The sequence below is a fragment of the Hakea prostrata genome, chromosome 1 (assembly GCF_041222555.1).
Source record: "Hakea prostrata isolate BN-2017 chromosome 1, UWA_Hpros_2, whole genome shotgun sequence".
NCBI lineage: Eukaryota > Viridiplantae > Streptophyta > Magnoliopsida > Proteales > Proteaceae > Hakea > Hakea prostrata.
The window spans coordinates 19,255,238-19,282,204 of record NC_142600.1 but is presented as its reverse complement, the minus strand read 5'-3'; the positions used below and the strand labels follow the sequence as shown (position 1 = coordinate 19,282,204).

General features: G+C 38.5%; 2 protein-coding genes across 2 annotated transcripts; both read left to right on the top strand.

Annotated features, from left to right (window-relative positions):
- The first annotated feature begins 135 nt into the window (after window positions 1-135).
- Window positions 136-15,415, top strand: LOC149028091 (uncharacterized). Its single transcript, XM_089168450.1, has 3 exons — window positions 136-501; window positions 977-1,159; window positions 14,864-15,415. The coding sequence occupies exons 2-3, from the start codon at window positions 998-1,000 to the stop codon at window positions 15,026-15,028; spliced, it is 327 nt and encodes a 108-aa protein (XP_089024576.1). The 5' UTR covers window positions 136-501; window positions 977-997; the 3' UTR covers window positions 15,029-15,415.
- A 1,150-nt stretch (window positions 15,416-16,565) lies between these two features.
- LOC149028090 (putative calcium-binding protein At1g02270) lies at window positions 16,566-20,198 on the top strand. The gene is made up of 10 exons (XM_089168445.1): window positions 16,566-17,001; window positions 17,110-17,220; window positions 17,355-17,460; window positions 18,179-18,399; window positions 18,523-18,599; window positions 18,725-18,833; window positions 18,923-19,048; window positions 19,185-19,244; window positions 19,380-19,487; window positions 19,595-20,198. Exons 1-10 carry the CDS (start codon window positions 16,678-16,680, stop codon window positions 19,805-19,807), a joined length of 1,455 nt encoding a protein of 484 aa, XP_089024571.1. The 5' UTR covers window positions 16,566-16,677; the 3' UTR covers window positions 19,808-20,198.
- Window positions 20,199-26,967: the final 6,769 nt, after the last annotated feature.

Sequence of the window (26,967 nt, the reverse complement as noted above, 5' to 3'; positions counted from 1 at the left end):
GCAGACTACATGTTCCGATGTTCTTCACGAGTATGAAAAGACACCACTAACCCTAGAATGAGACTGTTTTTACAAACGAAAAGGTGAATTCTCTGTGTCGGCGACTGTTGTCACTGTATATTGATAGCAAGAGAAAAACAAACAAAATTACCACTGACGCGTAAGACTTTGGGGGACTCTTTGCAGATCATTGGCATCCAAGCCCGCGTGGATAGTGGCTCATTAACAAAGTTAAATCCAAGAAGTTCATTTGGGAGGTTATTAGCCGATTTCTATTCCTGTTAGGGAAGTACGAAGCCTGCTGCTGAGGCAAATTCGGCAGATTCTCCACTAGCAAGTCCAATTAGCGAGGTTGAAGTTGAGGTTGCACCTACTTTTTTAAACTCTCAAATCGCTCACCATCTCTGCCGTGAAGATACTGATTTTGTTCAGTTCTGAAGAGATCGGAAGAAATTCTATATTTTTCTTTAATGAAATGCTTGTCTTTTCGAGATTCGAACTGTGAGTCTTCTCTTTGTCTACTTTGTTCCTCTTTTCCCCTTTGTTGACTTGTCATGAACTTATCAGGGTTTTCAGCTATATAAAAATTTGGGGAAAATTTGGCACTGTATCATTGTTGGATGATCGAAAGTCAATCTTTTAGGTCTCAACGGCAAGGAACTCGGGATTTTATGTAACTGGAGTAATTGTTGAGTTTCTGATACCAACACGTTTGTTCATTTTCTTTAGAAATCTGAAGTTCTCCTCCCCCACCCCCGAGAAATCTTATTCGAGTATCATTTCATGTTCCGCAATATTTTTTTTTTCAAGGGGTTAAGAGTTGGGGGGTGGGGTGGCATACTGGCATTTCATGTTCCGCAGTTTTTTTTTTCAAGGGGGGGTAAGAGTGGTGGGTGGCAATTGCAGTAGCTTGGCTAATTATCCTTGTAGTTTATTTTATGTATCTTACTAAAATTGGAGTTAAACTAATTAACAGGTTATGTGAAGGCTGATTGTAATGATGTCAAGACCAATGGTACTTGTTTTTCTGCTGTTGATACTCATCATCACATCCCAGTTCGAATGGAAACAGCAAATGGTCAATGAAGTTGACACAAGTTCTAGTATTTCCCAGAAACAGCAGCAGACTTCAAAGAGGGAAGAAATTGTAAAAGAAAAGGTACGTTGTTTGTTTCATTATCACTTCTGTCAAGCGGGTCTACTATACTGATTTTCTTGGTTTTGTTTAAAATATTTTGGAATTTTGGGTGTCACAAATCTGTCGCTTTAGGGTGAATTCCTGTTGGTAAAACTTATAGTGAGGATGCAGGTTTGAATGGGAAACATCTGGAACTAGAGAATGCCTTTTCATTTAGTTGAGGGTTAAACTCCCCCTCAACCCCCTCCCCCCTCCCCCCACCCCGGGTCACCACTAGTGCATCTGTGCTTTCTAAAATCAGTATTTAATGAAATTCCATGTGATCCTTTGTTTTCCTTTTTCTGTGGGACATGATTGAATTTTGCACGTTCTTTGCAACACAAATGTTCATTTTTCACCAGGCTTGGTTACCAATATATTGTGTAAACCTCACATCTGTTTTCAGAGCACCATCTAGCAGTCCATAAATGCATCTTGGGTTGGTCTACTTGGGTACACACTTTTGGTACTTAGGCTTGCAACTAAGTGCAGTCCCCCTGTTATTGTTCTGTATAGTGAACATGGGCTTGTGTTGCATTTTGTCATTTGGATTTGGAAAATGGGAGCACAGACTACTATGATTTGATTATCGTACTATATTTTATTTATTTCCATACACTTTGTCCATTGTGGCCTAGTAGTCATGGGATCAAGTCAGGAAGCGGCCGCTTTGCAAAGTGGGGGTAAGGGTGCAACTTATTATGACCTCCCTTGACTGTGTTGTTGCAGGAGCTTCTTGCACTGAGTGTGCCCTTTTTAACTTTGATGGCATATCTTTGTTTCACTATATAAAGAATGTCTCAGCGCATGAGACTTCAGCCAGTGCAGCGTCTCGGAGAGGCAAATATAGTCTGCTTTACCTCTTGCTTCGCAGAAGAGGCTGTTTCCAAGTTTTAACCCAAGTACATCTAAGCTGTTGCACCAAGGCCTGTCCACTATTTGTGTTAAACTACATAAACTTCCCCCTCCTCCCCTTTCAGAAAGAAATGTCATCTAGAATAACTTTAGAAGTACCGAGGATATGGTTGTGCTTTGGAGATTTGGGGGATTCACTAACATATGCAAAAGCTGTTTCATTTATCCTATATGCAATATTCTAGAAAGAAGTTAGCAATAAGCAGAGTTTGGTCTATTAGGATACCTGGGGGTATTGCTCAGTCAGGCAGCTTCACAGGACTGCAGCTACTTGAATTCTGAGGCGTTTTCAATGCTTTGAATATCTGAACTCGACATGACATCTAGATTCACTGGAATGGAGATTCTTGGACCAAAATTTCTAGATTGGTATGTGTTCAGCTAAAAGAAGAAAACTGTGATCATATATGGAGTTTGGCATGTTTTGATTGTTCTCCATTGTGACCAAAGGGGACTTGTTTCATTGTTTGATTCTGGAAACGGCCTTTCTGTGAAAGCAGGGATAAGGCTGTGAACATTTTGATCCTCCCCAGACCTTGCAACAACTGGAGCCTTGTGCACTGGGACAACTTTTAAATTTGGGTGTTTCTACCTGTGAATCAAAGAGAAAGAAGATGAGAATGAGGCCGCAATCTGAACTGCAGCTTTGCTCTCTTGTTGTGAAGTCCTCAGGGCTGTAATGTCTTGTTTATATAATGAAAACCTGATAGAATAGAATTATGAAACTAACTTAAATGTCGACTAGGATTCTGACTTCGAAAGTTCTCATCCAAAACTAAGCCTATGGTCCATCGAGAATTAGCGCAGGTGCAAGTTCTTGATGGTCCTTTTCTGGACTAAAATGCCCTTCTTACACTCCTCAACCTGGAGCATGTATATTTTCCATGCCCAACTTGTTACAAGTGTACTCAACCCTAGTACTTCCTAGATCTTCACTAAACACGTTTGCTAATTGTACTCCTGTATGAATATGTTTGGGAGATATCGCATACTATTGTAGTTTCTCACTGACATCTACTTCAATATGCTTAGTGCGTTCATGAAACATTTGGTTGGAAGCTATGTGAATGGCAGCTTGGTTGTTGCACCACAACTCTATGGTTGTTTCATCAGTACATCCAAATTCTTTAAGTGTTGTCTTATCCATGTTAGTTCACACGTGACATGTGCCATGGCATGATACTCTTTGCACTTGACTGTGCCATCACTATTTGTTTCTTACTTTTCTAAGATGCAAGGTTCCCATCAACAAATGTGGAATACCCTGTAGTTGATCTTCTATTAGTAGGAGATCCAACTTAGTTTGCATTTGAAAAACCTTCAATATATCTATGTCCATGGTCTTTATATAGAAGTCCATGCTCAAGAGCCTTTTAAAGATATCTCAATATTTGCATGACAATATCACAATAAGATGTCCAAGGAGCAGATAGGAATTGATTCACCACTAACTGGAAGGGTCAGTGTCAGGTCGAGTTATAGTTAAGTAATTTAATTTACCTTCAAGTCTCTAGTACTTCTCAGGATTGTCAAGAATGGTCCCATAATCTAGCATAAGCTTCAAATTGGTTTCATTAGGTATCTAAAAGTTTTGATCCTATCATACTTGTTTCAGAAAGTAGACCAATTATATATTTTCTTTAGAATGAAAAGATGCCTTTCTTTGGCTGAGCTGCTTCTACACCTAGAAAACACGTTGAGCTTTTCCAAGACTTTAGTTTGAAATGTCTGTCTCTTGTAATGATTATATCATCTGTATGAATGACAAGGAATGTTCTACCAATGTGAGTTTAAAGAATACAAAATGATCATTCTCGCACCGTGTCAACCAAACTCCAAACCATGCATAGGGCAATTGTTTTAGCCCATATAATGACTTGTTGAGTCAACAAACCTTACTTTGCTGCCTTGAGCAATAAACCCAGGAGGTTGTTCTATATATGTTTCCTAATGAAGACCCCTATGAAAGAAAGCATTTTTCACATCTAGCTAATAGTGGCCATTGATTAGTAGCAGCAAGAGAAAACAATATATGAATGAGAGTAAGTTTAGCAACAGATAAAAAAAATGTCTAAGTAATCAACTCCATACAAATGGGCATGGCCCTTGGTAACAAGTCTGGCCTTAAACCAAACTAAAGAACCCTTAGGGTTAACCTTCACTGTAAAGACCCACCGGCAACCAACAGCAATCTTTTCTGGGGGTAAAGAAACAAGGTCCCAAATCTGATTTTCTTTTAAGACCATTAACTCTTCAATCATCATAGAAGTTCACCCCATGTTTGACAAAGCTTCAGAAATAGTTTAGGCAATGGATATTGTTTGATAGTGGATAGAGAGGTGGTAAAGCAAGTTGATAAACCATCATAGGAAACAAAATTAGAAACAGGTTATTTAACACAACTACGTGTACCTTTGCGAAGGGCAATGAGAACATCAAGATCAAATGAAGGGGGAACTACCTTAGGCTTTGTTGACAAAGGCAACAATGGAGTGGAGGGGGCAGAAACTGTTCTTGGATGATGAACATAAACATTGGTGATTGCTGGCAGTGTGGCGGGTGGAAAAGTGGTACCTTGAGGAAACACACTTTGAATAATAAATACAGAAAGGTCATCATTAAGCTCAATTAAACTAATAGTTTCATTGGAGTAAGGAGTAGATTCAAAGACAGAGACATCAACATTAACAATGTTTGTATAGGCAAAAGGAATTACAACAATAACATGTTCGAGTACGAAAATATCCAACAAACAAGCATTTGTGACCTTAGAGTCTAGCTTAGACTTCCCATGAGGAGGATCACGAATAAAACAATTACTGTCAAAAACATGGGGAGACAAACAAATAAAGGGGGAGACAGAAAAGCAAGAATATGGAATACCACCTTGTAACACAGAAGAAGGTATCTGGTTAATAAGATAGCATGCAATCAAAACAGCATCAGCCCAAAACACTTTGGAAATCTTCATCTCAAATAAGAGAAAGTGGGTGACCTCCATTGAGTGTCTATTTTTCTGTTCAACAACTCCATTTTGATGAGGAGTGTCAATACAAGAAGATTGATGAAGAATTCCTTTAGAAACAATAAAAAATGAAAGGGATCAGAAAAATATTCTTTTTCATTATCATTACGAAAAGTTTGAAGCGAAACACCATACTGAGTATGAATTTCAGCTACCAATTCACAAAACATATTAAATAATTCTGACCGTTTCTTTATTAAGTATCTCCAAGTAACCTGAGAAAAATCATCCACAAAAATAACAAAGGAAGCTCAAAGTAGAAGTAATTGGACAAGGTCCTCATACAACAGCGTGAACTAAAGAGAATGGTTTGTTAGACCTTTTAAGAACATGAGGGGGATAGCTCACACAGTGAAGCTTCCCAAACTAGCGAGATTCACAATCTAAACTAGAAAAAGAATGAAGATGATTATCTAACAATTTTAAATCTTCTAATAAAGGTTGTCCCAGCCAACAATAGATTTGATGCGGAGTGGAGATATTGGAGTAAGTAATAGGTAAAGCATCCTTGAACAAGTACAGCCCCCAAACGTACGGCCTATACCAAGCATCTTGTTCGTTGTAAGATCCTGGAATGGACAAAAATCAGAAAAATGTAACAGAACAATATATGCGAAAGTGAATCTATGAACAAACAATAAATTGAAAAGGAAATTAGGATGTAAAGGACAAAAGATAGGGTGATGGAAACAATAAGTTTGATAGTGCCCGTTCCTTTGAAGTTGGTAGGGAACCATCAGCTAGTGTAACAATGGAAGAGGATGACAAAAAAGAGAAGAAAAGATACTTGTGGCTCTGACCATGTGATTAGATGCTCCCAATCAATGATCCAAGGGTCGGATGTGGATGAAAGGTAGACTGTGGCATTAACTATCTGAACAAGGGTGGCGGTGGAGGGGTGCAATTGAGTGGCCTGAAAGTGGGTAAAGCAAACATAATCTTCAGCTGACATTTTTACCATCTTATTCTTAGGTTGAAGTAGTGGCTATGGGAGGGGACTCTGAAGTGGCTGCATTGGCATTATGTGGTGGTTTTCCATGAAGCTTCCAAAAGAAACGCTGAATGTGGCTAGGACATCCACAACGATGACATGTCTTAGTTTGCCCCCTGAAGAATCAATAGGGTTTTGAGAACCAGCATTTTTTCTAGGATTATTTCCATGATTCCATTCTTTACTCTGTCCTCTTGAGGTACTGCGAGAAATAGTGACAAGAGCAGATCTATCTGTAGTGGTGTGAGGGCTTTCTTTGACAACACATGAACTCTTGAAAAAGTATTAATTAGGGTGGGAACCTGATCACTGTCAAGAATTTGCGCTTGAATGGGATCAAACTCTTTTCCAAGGCCTCCAAAGAAACTCATCACAACAAGTTATTCTCTTTGTTTTTACATTGCTTTTACTTCAGCGGAAATAGGTAGAATAGAAATTAATTCTTTGTACATACTTCTGAAGTCTGCAAAATACTGAGTGAGATCTATACCTTTTCTATCAACCCCATAAAACTCCTGTGATAAGTCATATTCTGGTTAGATTATTCTGACAAGACTACAACACATTTAAATATTCCTGTAGTTTCCTTAACAGTCTACAAGACTACAAGTGGGTTACAGGGTCAACAATTTTCTTTCCTATAGAGTCAAACATTTGTCCAAGTATATGTGCGTCAGTAACCTTCCAATTATCATCACCTTTTGGGGCTGATTTGGCCAAGTGATCCAGCTGTCCTCATCCGGTGAGAACAACTTTTACTATCATTCTCCACAGATGAAAGTTTGATCCACCTAATTTCTTTTCAGTCAACCAAGGAGAGGGTGAGAAAATAATTTCAGTTGTGGTACTTTTATTAGGTGTAGGCTCAGTTTCTCCCACAGGTAAACAGGATTATTATAAACCACAGGAAAATAAAGACTTTTAAAGACAATTTCCCACAGAGATTTCAATTCCCAATCACATGCCACCCACAAATAATAGATACTTCTGATGAGGTTCTTCTCAAGTGATAAACTCAGCAAAACAAATGATAGCTTCCTTGAAACTAACTTCATAAACGAGGACAACAAAAGAAGAGGCTCAAACCCAACAACAGGCAATATCTTATTTCTCAGAAAAAGGATCATCAATATAATCTTCAATCAACCAAAACACTGACGGAAATGTTACCCAACAGCAGCTTGTGTATCCTTCTAAAAATACCCCTGAAACTATGTAGGTCTTCTTATTTAGTCCATAAATCAATCTCACTGGTGCTGCACCCTAACTAAAAGCAGAGGAGATCATCAGAAGTTTGCTGCAGTGACTTACCACAAAGGAGAAGATTTTTTTTTTTGGAAGAAAACTTTGATAGAGGCTCCTTTACAACAGCTTCTGATGAGCTTGATGAGCTGGCTCTGATACCACGTGAATTAAAGAGAAAGAAGATGAGAAAGAGGCCACGATCTGAATTGAGCCTTCGGTCTCTCATTTTGAAGTCCCAAGGGCTGTAATTTCTTATTTTTATAATGAAAAACTGATATAATACAATTAGGAAATGAATTCAGACGTAAACTAGGGATTCTAACTTCCTGAGTCCTCATCTAAATAGGACTCAAACTAAACCTAAGGTTCATTGAGTCCTTTTCTGGACCAAAATGCCCTTCTCCCAGTACCGAATCATCATTAGTTTATCAAGCTAGCTTGAAAATTCTACATGGTGGATGAAACGTTGGACAATTGGTTCAAAACTTCAAAGTTTATTTGAAGTTTTGGTTAGCTCCTTCATATATGGTTTTTGTTGAATATTGGTACTCTTCAGTGTAAAACTTTAATTTAATTTTTTTGAGCTTGGTGTGTTGTGGCGTATTTGGTTGAGGTGCAATGTGAGGCAGTCTAAACATTTTAAATTGGCCCAAACAGTGGACAGGTCTAACAGAGTGGATGTTTCTGATTGGCCAGCCAAAGAGAACATTTTTAAAGATGCTGCCACGACTAAGATTTTTACGGACTGGAGTACATTGATTATTTTCAGAGGAGAGACATAAGGTGGTGCTACATCCCTCCCTCCCACCACCTTGGGGGGGAGCTAAACCTTGATGGATGTTTACTTTGGAGGCTTCTTGGAGTTGGGAATTAATTTTATTGAGCTTGTGTATGTGATGGGTTTGCTGCATATTTAGGTCCTTTTCCTTGGACAATTCCATTAGAGTGGCCTGGGATGAATAGAGGCTTTCATCGTATTCCAACTGAGGGGGTTCTTTGCAAATCCTAGTAGCTGAATGATGGATGAGCCTATAGAGACAGCGATATTTTCTGTTTGTTTAGAAGCATTTGTTATTTTTCCCATTTAGATTGCTCATTCCAATGGGTATACTTCATTCCCTGTATGCATCGAAGCGGTTTCCTCATTTTTTAAGGTTGCAAGGTGGTGTTCTTGTGGGCTTAGTTATGTGCAGGATGGTACAATAGTTGTCTAGGCATCACAGAGGGATCCAGGTCTCCTTTTTTGGAAAGGCACCTTGGTTTTTGTTTACATCCTTGGGTTGCCTGGTCCACTTCAGAACAATGGTTGGTGCGTTTTGGTTATGTTACTGGATTGTGCATGCATAGGTGTCTTTTGTACCCAAGGCTCTTTTGTTGCTGGAATAGGACAATTGCTAGGATTACCTAATGTCTACTTGTGACTTTTCTATTCTTCTCTTCCTCTGAGGGTGTTTACTTTTACTATTGTGAAAGTGCAAAAGGCTTAATATCTTCCTTGAGAAGTGGAAGTGCCTATTTTTTTTTCTTGTGGCAAGTACTGTCACCATTAAGCTGGGTACAGGCATCATGTTAATTGTCTGCATTAACAGATGCATTCCAGGCAATCATGCTAATGTATTGAAGTGTGGCCCTAATCCTATGTCATTTTAGATGAATGAAATGGTCTAGTTCATCATTGGACCAACTTTTAACCCAAACTGTGCCATGCAATTGGGTTGTTTTGTAACTTCTCATTACTTGTTGTCAATGAGATTGAGTTAGCTGCATAGGGTTTTGCTTAAGGTTAGGTTCATAGCTTGTTTAGTTTCCTACTGGATTTAATTTTTTTGTCCCTTCTAAATATGCTTTGTAGTATTATGGAGATTAGAGAGTGATTTAGAAAACCAGTTGGCTGTGGAGTGTATTCTTCTCTCCGTCTTCTTTCTCTGGTAATTTTTTGCTTTCTTCATCCTTATTCAATTTCTACACATAGCGGGCAAGTTTGGTGCAATGGTTAAGTTGCACTATTTTTAGTTGCTGGGTTGGAACTTGAAGACCTTCCCTCTTGCATATTAGGGGGCAAGGATGCGTACATTTGCCCTTCCAGACCCTACCATGGTGGGAGCCTTGTGCATTTGGATGCTTATGCTCCTCCTCTTCCCTTATTTTATTATTGTTATTTTTATTCTTACATTAGGAAATCTGAGTTGCAGAATTTTGGAATATCAGACTTCTTAAACTGGAGGTTTCAAACTGAGAATCAGTTTTTGTTCCTTGCTTTAGTGCCAGATCCAGTTGCAAGCCCTATTTTCCTCTCAATCTTTGTCGTTTGTCGTTTGTGTTTCTTTCTTCTTCTTCTTCTTTTATTTTACAGGTATTGTAAAAATCCTTAAAAACGAATAAAATTGTCAATTAAAAAAAAATCGTTGATTGTGAGCAATCTTCCCCCAAAATGTAACTAGATATTAAGAACCAGATCTGTTCCGGACATTACATGGTCCCCAAATGTTTGAACTAAATAAAAGAAAGATGCACTTGAACAAACTCCCTGAGGGAAATACCATCAGTGATATTTTCTCAGTTCACAGGTTTCTGATTTGAGATGACTAATGGACTTGCAACTGAAACCATGAACTGTAGCTTAGTTAAGGATAAATGGCTTAAACAATAATGCCATTAGATAGGAGATGAAACAGTATTACAGTAATTGTAGTGGCTATTGTAGAAGGTTTTGTGCCATCTAGATAGTATAAGCTACTATGCTTTACCCAACTGTTGATCATTCTCCTTGTTTGAAGGCCTTGAAAACACAGTGAGAAGGATATAGTGCTAAAATAAAAAATTGTTAAGTGCCTTAGTGAGCTGTGTAACACATAAGAGATTTAATGGTAAATGAGGACAATGAAGAACAAATGACACTGTCATGGAGGTAGTGGCTGAAAAGGTGCCATGACTCTTACCCATGTAGAGGAACCCATTAACAAGGATCTAGGAGGGTTGTCGAACTTCTGAGACAGATTAGCCTTACCAATCATGTGAGAAGAAGGTTCAAGACAATGATAATAATCATCTGAAGGAAGAAGCTTCTGCTGCAGATAAGAGTGTCACTGGAAGGTGCTTTCTCAGTTGATTCATCAGTCATAACAATGTTGACTAACTCATTTATCCACTCAGATTGGGCTTACAACACTAAGCAAACATAGAGGAATTGTCAAACTGCTGTCCACTAGTGCCAAGACCACCAGATTGACAACCACGACCTCTCCTTTGGCGAGGCAATGTCTAGAAAAGGATGAACCACAACCTCTGCCAGCGTATAAGGCTGAACGTTCCTGTTCGGAGGAGAGGAATCAACCTTTGGAGTGTAGATGTGCATTGAAGATGAAAGCATGTTTCATTCAGTAGGAACTTTCTCACTATCAATAAATCGACTTTTGTTTGACTAGTAGTCAAGAATGATGAGGAACTTGGCAACATGAATTCAACTCATTGAAGCTTCAGCTACTCCAAATCAGGGTTTATGTTGATTCGTTTGGTGTTTCAGTCAAATGGGTATTCAGAAATGTTGAGATTTTTAGTGAAGATTTCACTCTACTCCAAGATTGGTGTTCTGAATTCTCACCTTGGTTGGAAGTATATGGTCGGATCCTGATGTATGATTTCACGTTTACTCATTTTTCAGTACTAGATGACGTAAAACATAAGAAATTTGAATGATTACTAAAGTAGATCATTCAAACATTAACAATTCATGATGATTTAGTGTATAATTTTCGAGGACATCATTACATCAATACCTTCCTAAAGTCCTAATAGAGTTTTCTAGTAATTAGAAAATACTAAGAATAGCTAATATGTAGTTTAGGATGACCCCATTAAAAGTCTCATGGAGCCAACGTGCAACGTTTTTGAGCATAGGACAGACGATTGCTGCAGCATAGTCTGCAACAATAAATAGGTATTTTCCTCCACAATTGACACATACATTGCATAATCGATATATTGAAGGTAGCTGTCCAAATATATGGATCACCAAATTGTGAAGAAATCTGTTGATCCACCATGGTAAAATTCATATGACGCCACAGACAGCATGTACTTCTAGTGGATGGGTAATAAAAGGGCTGGTGCCGAAGGCTTCCGCATAAGCAGAGCTTGTGGGGGCAATTTCTCTATGCAGCCTTACGCTAGCAAGTTTTTTTGAGAGTCTATTTTTGATGCTTTGACCTTAAGCTACAATTGTGGTCCACCGACCATTGCGCCAAGGTCTGCCCCTTATTGGTAGGAGAAGATATTGTCAACAAAAGATGATCCAGTACATTCCCCACTAGAATTTCTTTTCCGTACTAGAATTTCTTTTCAGACACCAAATTCTTGAATTTTCTCAACATCAAGTTTGTGAACAGTACTCCAATTGGTGAACTTTAAGTTCTTCAGTAATGCCTACGCAACTGCTGAACTACTTATTCAGGGACTTGTAACCTTGTGTGAAGTTGAACTACCACTCATAAAGCTCATAGGTACAAGAAGTGGTTCTCCTTGGAGAAACTTTCCTTTAATACACCATCCCAATTCCCCTTTCTTGTGGTATGAAATATGGCGTTAGTAGCAATGATGGTTTTGTACTATTTCACAACCATATTTTTTGTGAAAACCTTATTAATCCGATCTTTCATATGTTGAGAAAGAAATTGATGCAGTACCGAATTGTGCTGTTTTCGGAATCAAGCTAAGGTTGATAAATTTAGGTCTTGAACTTTTGTTCCGAAAGCTTATTTGTTAATGGGCACATTCTATGGGCCTTAACCCATGAGTACTAACCCTGAGTATGAATTTAGGTTATTTATTTAGTTTAAGTTCTATTTTAGAGATCACTTGACAACTTAAAATTTATGTAACTTAATTAGTATGTAATTATGAATCATACCTTCCAACACAAGGTAGTTTTTTGCTTGATTAGATCTAACCTTCCTTTTTAGGTTAGGAATTCGTGTTGGCTTTTAGGAGCAGGCCTTGGTGCAATGGTTGGTGGACCATAGTTGTAGCCTGAAGTCAAGGCATCGAAACAGCCTCTCAGCAAAAATTACTGGGTTAAGGCTGCTTAAGAAGGTTGGCCCCCCGGACTCAGCTTGTCTGGAAGCCTTAGGCACTAGGCGTTACTTTGTATTGGCTAATCAAAGCCTATGTAATAGCCACATCGTTGGAGAGTGAAATTGGACTTAACCAAATGATTTTTGCATTGGGCAAACTTGGCTGCTGCCTTCCTTCCCTAAGTGTTTAAAGTCCAGTTACTGAGCTGCTGGTGTTCAAAGTCCAGGTAGCTGGTTGTGCTTGGTGGTGAAAGTCCAAATACTATTTTCCTGGTGGTTGTAGTCCAGGAGAAGAGTAGTTTTAGGTTATTAAAGTTGCAACTCCACTACTGGTCTTGGAATCTACCTTTGAGAGTGGATCTTCCTTGCAAGCTGAGCCAATGCAGGGTTGGTTGAGTGGTAAGATCCATACTTGTTAGTGAGAGGTCGTGGGTTTGACCCTTGCGGGATTTAAAAAAAAGGCACCAGTTCCTTGCAAGCTGCAGCCTTTGGAAGACCACAATTGGGTAAGGAGATGCGGCAATCCATTCTCTTTTCCCTTTAATTCCACTTTTCTTGATCCTCAATAACTCCCTTGTTGGGTATCTTTTCCTAACCCCTGCAACTCTGTTAACCATTGGATTGAGCCATCATACAGGTCCCTCACATAAACTTCGACACTTGATTGCCATCCTCCATTGTGACACCCCAGAATCCATTCCCTTTTCTTGTGATTGACTTTTCAAAAATGCCCTTCCTGTGGGGTGGGGTGGAACTCACATCTATGCCTATCTGACCATTGGATCCCCACCAAGCCTTGTAGTAGTTTTACTCTGTTCCAACTTCCAACCATTGGACCCTTGGGAAATTGATAGCATATTATCTACCCTAAAGCCCTATGTAGCCCAAGAAACTTATTTTTGATAATCAAGTTGTCTCAAATTTTATAGGCCATCTTATTTCAACATCTTGGCACCCCTAAAATTCTTAATCAAACCAATCTTTCAGAACCCTAATCTGAGAAACCCTAGTTTCTGTCCTACACGCCAAAATATATTTTTCAAGGTTACCCAATTTTCTCCCAAATTCGAGGTGGTACTTAAATAGATCTGGGCTGTCAGAACTCAATCCTATTGAGGTTGCATCAGAAAAATAATAGTTGGGATTAATTGTAGGAGCATCATCAATAATATACTTCATCTTGCCTTTGGCATGATGTAAATAAGTACTGCTTGAGACTATATCAAGTAATTTGGTGTACTGTTTAACTTGATATTGGTGATCTGAGCATGAACATTTTTTACTGGAGTCTTTGGATCACCGTATGCAGATATGCAGTATGGAAATAATGGAAGCATCAACAGTGACAGGAGCTGGCAACTAACCAGTCTTGTAGCTGAGTAATAGTTTTGAAAAGAACAGTTGCAAGTAGCAGTCGTCTGCTGCAGAGAAAACTCAGAAAGTTGATCAGCTTAGTGTTGATAATCAAAATTTGGGTGATTTGATGTAGAGCCAGTTCTATGGATCTGCTTGACTGAAACAGTGATTGTAAGGACTCCCTTGGTATCGGAAACAAAACAAAGCCCCTAAAGTTGGGAATGATCTGCTTGTCAGATCTTATTCACCACGGAAATTGTTAAAGACAAGATCCTTTCATAAAATGAGTACCTCCAGTAGCATTGAAGTATGTGTAGTGTATGTAACTTGCCCTATAGAAAATACCAGAATCAGATCAATACCTTGAGTCAAATTTACTCCATCAATCAGCAGCACAGATGAGTCTTGAAAGAAAGAAATACCTATTAATGGTTGAATCACAATTGATACAGCCCGATAATGACTGTCAAATAGGAGAGCCAGAAGCGGCAATCTTCACCAGATAGATTTCAATATATCAGAAACTTCATCGGAAGACAGATATAGTAGATGATGTACCTGTGGATTGAATTTATATCATTGAAACTAAGGCAACTTGTAACCAATAGGCAGCTTTTGTTGCTGCATCCAGATCAAGACTTGACTAGTCGCTATTAAACCAGGAAAAGAACTGTCTTTGCTAGTTAATAAACCTTGGGTATCATGTTATGATACCAGTGTCTGAAACCAACAAGAGTGTGTGTGTGTGTCTCCTATGCTAATAAGTAAAAGAAGGGAGAGAGTGTCCTATGCTACAAGCTTAAATTGAATTAGGGAGAATCCAAGCTATCCCCACATGACTACCTTGCCCAAAAAGAATTATTTGTACCAAAATACAGCGGAGGAGCTATCAATGAAGAAAAGATTAGCGATCTCCGTTTTTTTTTTTAATTTGATTGCTAGTATCTGTATAGATAATTGAAGTTCATTATTACTTACATTTCATTTTTTTCGATCTTTGCCTCTGGCTAGCAAAGCAGAGATCTACCTTCTACTGTTATATCTTAATTGTTCATCTTGTTCAAGATTCTATTTATTAATTGCAGATCCTTTTATCTCAAGAAAAACATATTCGGAAACTCAATGAACTTGTTCGGGCCCTTCGTGAACAGTTGCAACAGTGCAGGTGCAATAATGATAAGATAAACAGGAATGTAACCCTTACGGAAAAATTAAATGAGTTTGAGCGACACCATAATTTGGAGGATTGATCATGTATCTTACATTTCCCCAGTTTATTATCTTGTTATTTCCTCTCCAAGTGATATTTTTTCACCAGAGGTTCTTTCTTCTATGTAAAAGTTTCAGCTGATCTATATACCTAATACCACACATTATCAATGTTGCATGGTTTCTTCTAAAAGGGCGATTGTTCAAGATCTACTACCTTTATCTTCTATTTTCAACAGACTAATCTTGCAGTTATTAATTAGAACATCGTATCATGGTTTGAAAAGGTTTATTAGAGAAAGGGGTTGAAACAATTTTGGGGGCTAAACAGAGCTTTTTGGGTAGGTGGAACTATAGTATTGTATGCTGCTTCGCCATTTATCTCAAATTACTTCTGCAGGAATCTTTGTTCCTTCTTTTGTCAAGGAGTTCAGATGACCATTCAGTATGATTTCATACCTGTTAACATTTTTCTTTCTCCCTTTTACCCCTTTATATATATATATTTTTAATTTTATACATCTGGAGAGAAAGATTAGATTAGGGTTGTCAGATAGCATTTGTACATGACATTAGTTTTTGTGGTCATGAAGCACACATTTTCAAACTAAACCTTGTGCACAGCCCCTGGTAAAATTCCAGGTAATTTCGTCTAAGACTTATTAGTCCAGCAAAAAGTCCTGCTGTGGTTCCATGGTGGCGCCTAGGGATATAGAGGATAAGGTCTTCTGATAAGCACGCCATGTCTCTTTGGATTGACACCCAGTTTTCAAGTCTTCTGTAATTCATACTAGAATACCAGAAAGTTAGTAGTGAAAGGGCATCGAATTTGATTCTTCCATGCTATTAAGTGTTAGGTATTTGGCTAATGTACTAAAAGTTCTGAAATTGATGGAAAGACAACATAATTGCATTGTTTATTCGAACAAAAGTATTTATCTTTCAAATTGAAGTCTTCAGTGACAGACGTGTTTTGCAAAACAATGAATCCTTTTCTATTCTACTAGAATGGTTGAAAGTTGAATGTAATTGAGGATCGCCAGACTTATTATTACCTTTTGGGCAGCTCTATCCATAAAAACTATTCCCTGGAACTAAGTGATGGTTCACGTGAATCAGATGCTAACATTTTACGTAAAGATGAGCTTCTACCCAGAAAAAAGCCACATCAATTCTCCTGTTTGGTTCTCTAGGAATAAGATTTGGAATCTCCTCTTGGCTTTATTTCTTGATGTTTACGCTTTGCTTTTCCTTTGTCAACACGACCAAGTGTGAATTGTTGTTATACGACAACAAGTGGGAAAATGGGAAAATGGGAAAATGGGAAAATGGGAGAATCCTTCAATTCTTCTGGTCTTGAAGCCCATAAAAACCAAATGATGAGGAAAAGGTAGAAGTAGCTTTTCTTAATTTGTATTAATTTCTGGTGGGGCTGGCCTAGTAGTTCCAAATTGCTGTACAAAAGCCCTGTCAAGTGCTGAGTTAACTCGGTGCATTCTATAAATTCGCATCAAAAGCAACGGTCGAATTCCGTTAATCTCAGTCCATAACTAACAAATCAAATAAAATACATGACAGTTAAAACCTAAAACTGAAATTCCAGGGTTCTTGAAAGAAAACGAAGATTTGGAGAAACTTTTCCATTTTTTTATTCCAAAAGTATTCTTTCACTTCTAACTTGGCTCCAGTGATGCTTCAAGTGAAAGTTTCCTGTGGGTTTCCAATTCGATTTAAATATGTCGTCTTCCAACATCTTAAGGAGCGTTTGTTTCACGCCGAAGAACCGCTATCCCTTAAATCTTCGACTCTCTACAGAACTTCCTTAATGGTCGACGAAAAGGAGACCTCCTCAAATCCTATCGAAGTCGCCATTGGAGTGGGTACAGGTGGTGGTGGTGGTGGAGGAACAATGGAGTCCATGGATGTCCTGGATCAAGATTCCAACTGCATAGGAAATGTATCCTGTACTACTTTCAACATTCTCGCGCCAATCTACAAACGGGTGAATGGTGTGGTATGTTTACTCTATATTTTAATTACTTGGGTCTGTGGGAAATCTTCTGGTTCATACCTTTACACTGTTCTGTTGTCTCTCTTTTATTGTTCCACGAAACCCCATTAGAGCTGTGAAAGCGAGTCAAGGGAAAGCCAGTTCAAGGAGTATTGGCTTAATCGCAATGAGAACATATTGGATATCCTATTACGCCGTAAATCTTCGATCATATGCATACAGGTCTGTATCGTTCTCATTCCTGGTAACAATTCCGCTATGATGTGGTGGTTTTACTTTTAAGAGTTCTTTCTCAGTCTTAGTATGATTAGTGCTTGCTAATGTGTCATGGGTTTATGTTGAGTACTGGTGTTCAGGAATTTTGGGTTGGGAGTGAAGAGCTTGTGGGAATGTATGAGCGGCGGCTCAGTGATGCTGGTTATAAAACTTACAAGCTTGCAAGGACGAACAACCGTGGTGATGGTATGATACTGAAATATTTTTTTCAGCCCTGTTCTTTTTATTGAACTTAACTAACATGAGATACGGAAGTGAGAAGCAGAGGAATGAATGGCATGGGTTGAGGTTAAATAAAGGGGATGGATAAAAAAAACTTTTAATCTTCTTTTGTATTTTTATTTTATTATTTATCTGGTGTGCTTTTTTTCCTTTCTTTGTGACTCTTTTTTAGAAGTTTTATCTACTTTTGAGTATCAAATTTTATGATTTTGTCTTCTCCTGTCACTGATGTGTTGCTTAGTGAGAATTGATTTTGAGTCAAGGTTATTCTTCTCCACCCCCTTTCCTTTGTAGTTATGTTCTTGTCCAATTCCTTCATAAGTTCTACTTCATAGAAGGTGAATACTCTTCTACATATAACCTTGGTCTATGTTTTCCTGGTGGTAATGGTTCTATATAAAAGCATTTTCTCAAGACCTTCTCTAGATCACAATGTCTTGATTTTTCTTCATTTGAGTGTATGCCTTGTCGATTATATACATCACTTGGCATTTGCGATAGAAAAGTCAGCAATGCAAAAATATTATGTAATTTATAAATTGCATCTTGTGCATTTTTTTTTATCGAGTTAGAGTGGTGCACAAGCACAGAGCCTAAGGTGGAGAAGGTTTCCTCCTGCATCATCAGCTTTTTAATGTGGATAATATACCATGTACTGAAGCAAGTATTCCTTTGACCACAGGTCTTCTTATTGCTGTTCTCCGAAATGATTTCCAAGTCTGGAAGTATGAAGAATTGCTATTCAATGATGTTGGTGACCGTGTGGCTCAACTTTTGCATGTTGAACTGATTACAAACTTCACTCAAAACAAAACTGTTAAAATTGAGAAGGAAGCTCTCATTGTGAATACACACTTAATGTTTCCACATGATTCTAGCTTATGCTTCATTCGGCTACAGCAGGTTCAAAATTCATGCCTTTGTGATTTTATGCTGAATTTTTAATTCAGTCTTCTTATCTCTTCAAAACAATGATGTTATTACTTGCACATCTGAAACTTCTCTCTCAAATATGATCTGAAATAGGTCTACAAGCTTTTGCAGTACATTGAATCCTATCGTAAAATACACCAGCTTCAACATGTTCCTGTCATCCTGTGTGGGTAAGTTTGAGATGATGACTAGAGAAAATAATCACATTTAATATATTTCCTTTGACTGGTGAAAAGATTGTCTAGAAAGGAAGAAGGAACTCTAACCACTTGGAATATTTATTTTGTACATTAAGGGACTGGAATGGAAGTAAAAGGGGCCATGTCTACAAGTTTCTGCGATCACAAGGCTTTGTTTCATCTTATGATGTTGCTCATCATTACACTGATGAAGATGCTCACAAGGTCTGTCAGTTTGTCAATCCATCTGTATAAACATGTTAAATCAAATGATTAGAACCTAAGAGAAACATATATGTGTGCCCCTGTAACAGTGGGTTAGTCACCGTAATCACAGAGGCAACTTATGTGCGGTGGATTTTGTATGGCTTTATAATCCTAACAATCATCGGAGACCATTGAAGATTAGCTTTATGAAAGCTGTTCTTGGAAATGTAAAGGTACAAAGATTCATGACGTCCCTTTTCATTCCCCCCCCCCCTGCACGGGCATCATCCTCCATATGTTGTGATATTATTTATCCATGTCATGCACATGTTTAATTTTCCCTTCTCCTGTTTCATTTCCACTTTGTAGAATCATCGTCATGATGGCAACAGCATTAATAAATCCCAATTCCTTGAAATTTTCAGTCAGGTATCTTCCCCTCTGAAGTTTGAGTGTGGCTGGGGAGTCATCTCTTTCTGTATAGCTTGTGATGTAATGTTTTAAGATGCATAAAAATAGTGGTTTTTTATTTTTTTATTACCTTTTATGTTCTTGGTTTATTAGTTAGGCCAATCCTGCGGTTTCAATGTCCTGAGTACTGAAGAAGTAAAGGAGCTTTGGGATCAGGTTGATACAGATGGAGATGGGGTGATTGAATTTTCACTCTTGAATGTAAGTCAGCTTCTTTTGTTTCGTTTGCATCTATTTGTTAAGATTTCCATTGCAACCAACCCTTTTGGCTCTACTAGTAACAAACTGAGAGTGCATTGAACTTACAGGCATTCAGCCAGCAAAGCAATAGCATTGATAATTCTGAACAGAGAGGAACAGAGGGAATCACATCAAACATAATGACTTTAGGTTTCAAAATCAAGAATGCTGTTTTTGGGCCTTCAGAAGTTGAAAAAGGGCTATGGCCTGAGAATTATTCCTTGTCAGATCATGCACATCTCACTGTGGAATTTTCCCCAATGACAATGCAGTTTTCTTGAGCATAGCTGAAGAGAGTCTGTGCTAGTCCATCTGAGTTGGTGCCAATTTGGTTTTTTCATGCAAATTGGGTTCTTGAAACTTTATTAGTGTCTATGATTTCAGAAACTGAGGTAGTGGAAATGAGATTTTGTAAGTAAGCTTCCATGGTGCAATACTATACATACAGTCAGCGGTTAGGGGACTTATTATTAAGTTGCTTGAGCAGGTATCAGTTTGGGGCCTTTGTAATCCTCATTCAAGCATCCTTTGTTATCCCTCCCCTTTCTTTTTGTACAATGCTATACGTATAACCAGATGATTACCAATATGAATGTTTTGAAGCAACCTTGTTACTGGCTGCATGCTTAGCAAATTTCTGAATACAGAAACCCCATCTCCCTTGTGAACACATATTCAAATCAAAGCCAAAGTGAACTTTGCTTTCTTTGGTTATCTTTGCTTTTGTTTTATTTTTTCCTTTTTCTTGGGATGCAATTGAACGGATGGATTTGTCAAAATATACCTCAGCCTTAAAAGGGAAGGAAAATAGCTTTCAAATGGGAACTAAGATTGTCAACCGTCGCCTAAGTGTCCAGAGTGATTCTTTGGGGCACCTTAGTGCAGCAGCTTTAAGTTTTGCCTTCACTCCATTGCTTTGATTCACCTTAACCCTTGGTTTGTCGCTTAAAATTTTGTGGCCTAGTTCCTCAGTTTCCCTTTCTCATATTTCTCCCAGGTTACAAGGTCAATGCATGAGCTCTGAAAATCCAATTGAACATTTTTAGCTTCTGAAAAACTGAAAATTTGGCAACAAGATTACAAGACGCGGGGGATTCATTTGATCCTTTGGGCCAGTTTATACGCACCTTAATTACATCCGCAGGATAGTCATAATATATAATTTAAATATATGATGAGGTTTTGCTCTTAATCCCAAAGAGATTTGAACTCTTGATCTCATATCATACAACATTAGTCTTTGTCATCTGAGCCAATCCCTTGAGGTTATAGTTTCATGCTTATTTTGGTTTGGAATTTGGAATGTATCTATCATCCATTCACCCTAATTCACTCTTAGGATTAGGCTATGTTGATTCAGGCCAGGGTATTTCAACTCAAAGATATTCGAGTCTACAATCTACATCATTCATTCATGTGAAGAGAGAAAAATTTTCAATCCACATAATTAGATGTTAGGCATATGTTACATTTAAACACAAAATCCTTAATTTTAAAAAGGTGAGAGAAGATTTGTGTTCTTACATTTTTTGAATTTTCCTAAATCCATTTGAAAATTTTCCGAGGTAGAGCTGTAGAGGATCGGACATGCTTATGGGTTTCAGTCTTCCCTGTGTTTTCCTGTCCTTGTAAATGGTAAGGAAAGAATCCCTTTATGGCCAGTTCAATTTGAGTGCTGCCAATGAAATCTCGGCCATTGGCGGCTGCGCTGTTCAAGTCTCAATCCTCCAATAAATATCAGGATTTTGAATTCCGCGGTCATTTTTACTGCTGCCAATGGTGGTGATTGTGCCACATAATCCAAATAAGGTTGGACTTTTGAAAATCAAATGACGGGGTTTATTTGCGAATACTATTTTATATTTTACATAATAAAGGTTTAAAGTTTACAAATTTACAAAATCATACCCTTCATTCACCGGACTCTCAAATCCCATATTTCTCTCTCTCTTTTTCACCCGCCTAGATTACGCTTCTTCTTCTTCAGAACTTGTACTCTGTTTCTTTCGTAGCTAAAGGTCTTCGATGTTGGTTTTCCCTAATTACTTGGGAGTCTTGAGTAGAATCTTTGATTCTAGACTAGGTTTATGCTGTTCCAAGTGTTGGGATTTTTGGAATTTGTAATTTAGGGTTATGTTAGTGATCATGGCGTCCTAACGAATTTGGTTCCCACATGGGATTGTTTCTGGAAATCAGACCTCCTTTCCTCGAGAATCTATGGATGAAATAGCAAGTTTTCATTTGGAATGGTTTGGTTTCTCCACAGATTTCACAACACAGTCTGATATTGTTCTCACAGTGAAATTTGTTAAATTGCTTGATGCATTCTTTGAATCACCCAGTTTCATTGTTTTTAACTAACGAAAACTCAGAAACATGTTTCGTTTTTATTCATATTTCTTGTTAGTTGATGCTTGCTTGGCTTTTGTTCCTTAATGTTCTTCAGTGTCTAAAGTCTGTGATTTCCTATCTGCAATCTTTGTATAGGTCAGAAATATGTAGCACAAAGCCCTTTAAATGGAACCATAATCGGTTGAATGAAGAGTATGCTTTTGTAAATTAATAAACTTTAAACCTTTAAAGTGTTAAAATATAAAATAATATTTACAAATAAACCCTGCCATTTGATTTTCAACCGTTCGATCTTATTTGGATTACGTGGCATGATCACCACTGTTGGTAGCAGCTAGCTGCAGCTGCTGCAAATAAAAATCCCAAAATATAAATAATATTTACAAATAAATCCCTGTCATTTGATTTTCAACCGTTTGATTTTATTTGGATTATGCAGCATGATCACTATCGTTGGCAGCAAATAGCAGTGGCTGGTGCAAATAAAAATGACCAAAAATCCCGCGGTCATTTTTATTTGTTACAACTGCTGCTGGCTGCTACCAACGGTGGTGATCGTATCACATAATCTAAATAAGGTCGGATGGTTGAAAATCAAATGACGGGGGTTTATTTGTAATAAAAATCCTACAATGTACTTGATCCCCAATTAAAAAATCTCTATGTAAAAAGGGACATTGTATTTCATGAGCATATATTTTCTTATGCCATTTTACCTACACAACTACTCATATGCTCACCTATCTTTCCCTAGCCACCATCTCCTCTTGACGATCCCATTTTTTATGCACCCTCTACACCACCACCCATTCCCTCCAAACCCCTACTCTATCTCATACTACAGCTAGCCCTTCCCTACTGCCGGTGCATCACCCTACACTCAACTATAGCGTTGACCACCTCATTACCTTGCGGATTATCATTGCTTGTGCCAGCTCAGTATAGTTGTCTTCTTTGAATTTAGGTTTACGCCTTCTCCATCCACTACAAAAGTTTCTTACATATGATCATTTTCATCACTCTCATAAGCATTTTTTGCATCTCTTGTACTTAAAACCCAACTTGCCACTTTCACTAAGGCCATGATATAGTGAGTCAATTCATGCAAAGGCCACGATAGGCCCATCTTAATGCCATTCATTGATTATTGCGGTATTTTAAGTCCACTCCACTGCAAGGCCTTCATTTTTCATCTGACCCAAATCTTGATTTAAAATTCTATTGTAATTCAAATTGTGCCAGTTGTCCTATGAGTTATGCTTGGTTTCAATCTCATCTTATACAAAACAAAAAAGTAACATACCATCTCTCGATCATCTCTTGAGGTAGAATATATATCATGGGATGGCTGTTGCTACTTGTGAGTTGATATGAATCACTTATTTGTTGCATGATGTTGGTATTGCGCTACCATGTCCCTTATGTTATGATAATCAAAGCTGCCCTTCATATTGTTGCCAATCTTGTTTTCCATGAATGAATCAAGTGCATCAAAATAGATTCTCTCACACCATCAGCCTTCCGACATCTTTACTAAATCTTTCAGCCATGAAGCTTTCAAGTTCTTATTGTCCAAGATGGGTGTTTGTAATCTCCAAGTTCCATCTCGAGGGTGAATCTTATCATATTTTTATGATTTATCTTTCCACATATGTATTTGTATATCTTGTCTTCCTTATTTGTTCTATATTCAGTTTTCCTATCTTTGTTGTAACAACAAATTGATTAGAGTAGTATTAGGAAAGGCAATATCTAGAATTAGGAAAATTAGTTTTCTTTTCATGTATATATTTATCCCACCTTTGTGGAAATCAATCTTCACTAACAGTTATATCATGAAACTCATACCTGACATCCCATCTGAAGGGCCAAACTGAAATGTGGTGACTCAGGTCACCTGGCACAAATTAACCAGCTTGGATTCTGATCAAATGCAAACAGGTGCAGAAATGTACTAAGGTCGGCCGTTTTGAAATTGGAGAGAAACGGAGTTAATGTCCGGACTGAATTAGTCCTACTCTCTTATTGATTGCCAACAGCTTCTGATGAATTCCGGTACATGCAGTTGTAATCGGAAGTTAATGAAATAGATCGAATGGCCTCCCCTCGATGAATGTGAGAGAGAGAGAGAGAAGAGAGGTTCAGACCTGCTCACCAGCACCACCAGTAGTTTGCAGGCTCTCACCACGAACAAGTTTGCAGGCTCTCAATCGGCCATTGATTGTAAATGTTAAAACTGTCTGTATTTTTAACTTAAAATCTTCTAACTAACTCTCTGAAGGTGCAATGTGGTGCAGACGTGCAGTTGGAGCATACCCAACAGTACTGCTGAGCTCAACTTACTCTCAGGGATTTAAAGATGATCTTTTTTTTTTGAGCAAGTCTGCAAGTCACAACTAGGCTTCCTTGCTAAATCTTCAATTAGATATGTGGGTTGGTTTGTTAGGGAAGTTGATTCATACCTGGTTCGTTATATCCGAAGTGGAATCAATCAATTGCCTGTGAATGTCTGACATGGTAGATCCGTAGATTGCAATGGATCAGATGATTTTTGTCTCTAACTGGACAAAACCAAAACTTGATTCTACTCAACATTTTGTGGACCCAGAACAAGAATGTCATTATTGAGCCAAGGGAAGAAGAAGAAAATGATGAACTATGGTTTCGTTTTTACATTTAAGGACAGTTTAATTGGGAGTCAGAAGAAAGAGTCCACTGCATCATCTCATTAATAGATCCATTTAGGGTCAAAGCAGCTGCCATGAACTCGACATGCTTTGTTTTCTTCTTTACAGTTTACTTCTTTGAGCCAAGGTCTAAACAAAAACAAGTAAAAACTTTGACTGTTTGAATCTTTGATGTTCAACTATAGTTGACACTCTACTGTAATAACTAATAACATCTCACTCAATACTTCTCTTGGTTCAAATATTGAAGAGAACTTTAATGGGAGAGAACCCTTTCTCGTGAAGAGATGAAAACAAATGCCCCCCTCTGGCTAATCAACCCCACAACTGCATGAAATGAATAATACCAGAGTTTAATGAGAATCATTTAAGTTTCACCTAAAGCAGGATTCTCCACTTCTTTAGGCGGTGATTCCTTACAAACTTGACTGCACCCATGAGTTTGTTGTTAGCAATCGTACACAATTGTATAATTATGTTTGTTTTTACGGGTTCAACTTCAGCGCTGTGCATTTAATGTGCAGTACTATGTTGCCAGTGATTGAGATCGAAATCTCAATTTGATAAAAACGAGACGGATTCGATCTTTGGCACCAGGTGTTTGCATTAAATGTGTAACATTCAAGTCTTCCCCTTGTTTTTACATATGCACCAATTTTAGGAATCCCTGCCAGATCAAAGGTTCAAAATTATCAGAAGCTCAGGTAGTCTAGCAAGTTGATATCGAAGAGTGAACCTGGACGGCTCCATCAGATGCTATGCTTAACCCAACAAATAAAAAATCAGATGCTATGCTGTATAGTGGTTAATAATTCTGGCAAAGTTCAGCCCAGCCTAGATCAGACCAGCAACGAAATTTGAAAAGCATGTTTATGAAGTGTTATTGTGCAAGAGTTGAATAAAGGAAGCTTTCAACACTTTAATGGTTGGACAAAATGATAACTTGTAGAGTTTGTTTAAGCCATCAGCTTTCTGGAGAATTACTTAAAACAATTTTACCTGATGCCGATGGTTCTTCAAGGGTTGTTCTTTTTTTTCCATTAAAGGTTCTATTGGATGAATAAGGAGTTCATTACCAACAGAGGGGGTGGGGGGTGGAAGAACAGGAAGATAGCAGCGGCACAACCCAACTGAAGCCAACAAAGCCCCAAGAAAAATCAAAGAAAATGAAAAACAAACTAGGCACCAAGGCTGAGACCAAAGAGCCAAGACAATAACAAAACTAGCTTTTCTTATTTTTTTTCTTCTTCTTTTTAGAAGACTTGATCTCAACAGTGAAGTCTTCACCAAGGTGGTGGTACCTCTATTAGAGCAATTGTTTCTCCTGCTACTCCGAAGCAGAGTAGAAGGGGTTTTAGAATTGGAAGAATCCCCAGGCTCGAAATTACAAGAGGCAGCCTATTTGCTGTCAATTTCCACCCACAACCACCGAAATGGGATCAAGATTAGGTTTCAAAACCTCCAACAAAGGGGAGGAGGAATTAAGGGATGGGAAGGGAAGGGGGTCCCAAGCCGCAAAGGGGGAGAGGTGAGCAGGCTGGGAAGAAGAAATGGGATTCTTAGAGGAGGGGTGGGAGAAAGTAAGGAGGTCAGGCTAGGGGAAAGTGAGGGGCCAAGGGGGGGTTGGACCAAGAGAGGGATGGGGTGTTTGGGCTGAGAGGGTGGGATGGGTTAACAGGCTAGATGGGGGGAGAGGGTCAAGGGGGGAAGAAAGGGAGATGGGTGGACCAGGTGGGGGGAAAGAATGATGGGTTGGTTGCTAGAAAAGAAGGAAGAGATATGGGGGAGCAATGGGCTTGGGTTGGACCAGGGAAGGAGAAGGAGGGTTGAACCGAATGGAAGAGAGAGAAGGAATAGAGGGATAGGTGGAGTGCAAGAAAGGGGTGGCAAGGACTATGACTTACTCTGACATGAAAAATGACAAAGGGGGAAAGCACAAGGGAAGGGAGTCCAAGGTGCGCATTGGGACACAGAGCACAGGGATTCCAAATGTCTGAGAGATAGCACTCCATAGGGTTGCATGAACAACTAGATCCTTCTCCTCTAATAAAGTTGCAAACCGGTTCTAGCCAGTAGGAGGAGGGCTGCCGTTAGTGCTTCCATCCAACTTCCAGAACTTTGCGAGTGGTTCTTCAGGCTTCCGCCATACCTACCTCTGGAGGTGACTCCCAAGTGTTGCAAAAGAGACATCAGCATTGAGAGGAGGTGGCTCTCTTTGCACGGGGGATGTCCGAAGGCTTGCAAGTGAAGCAGTGAGGAGGCCTTCAACTGTACTAAATTTGTTGATTGAAGGACTGGACTTCTTCCCCTTTAACAAAAATTGTAGATGGGAGAGGAGAAGTAATTCTTTGGGTCAACAAATAACCATTTGTCAATAGATTATAAATTGTGAGTTTTAATAT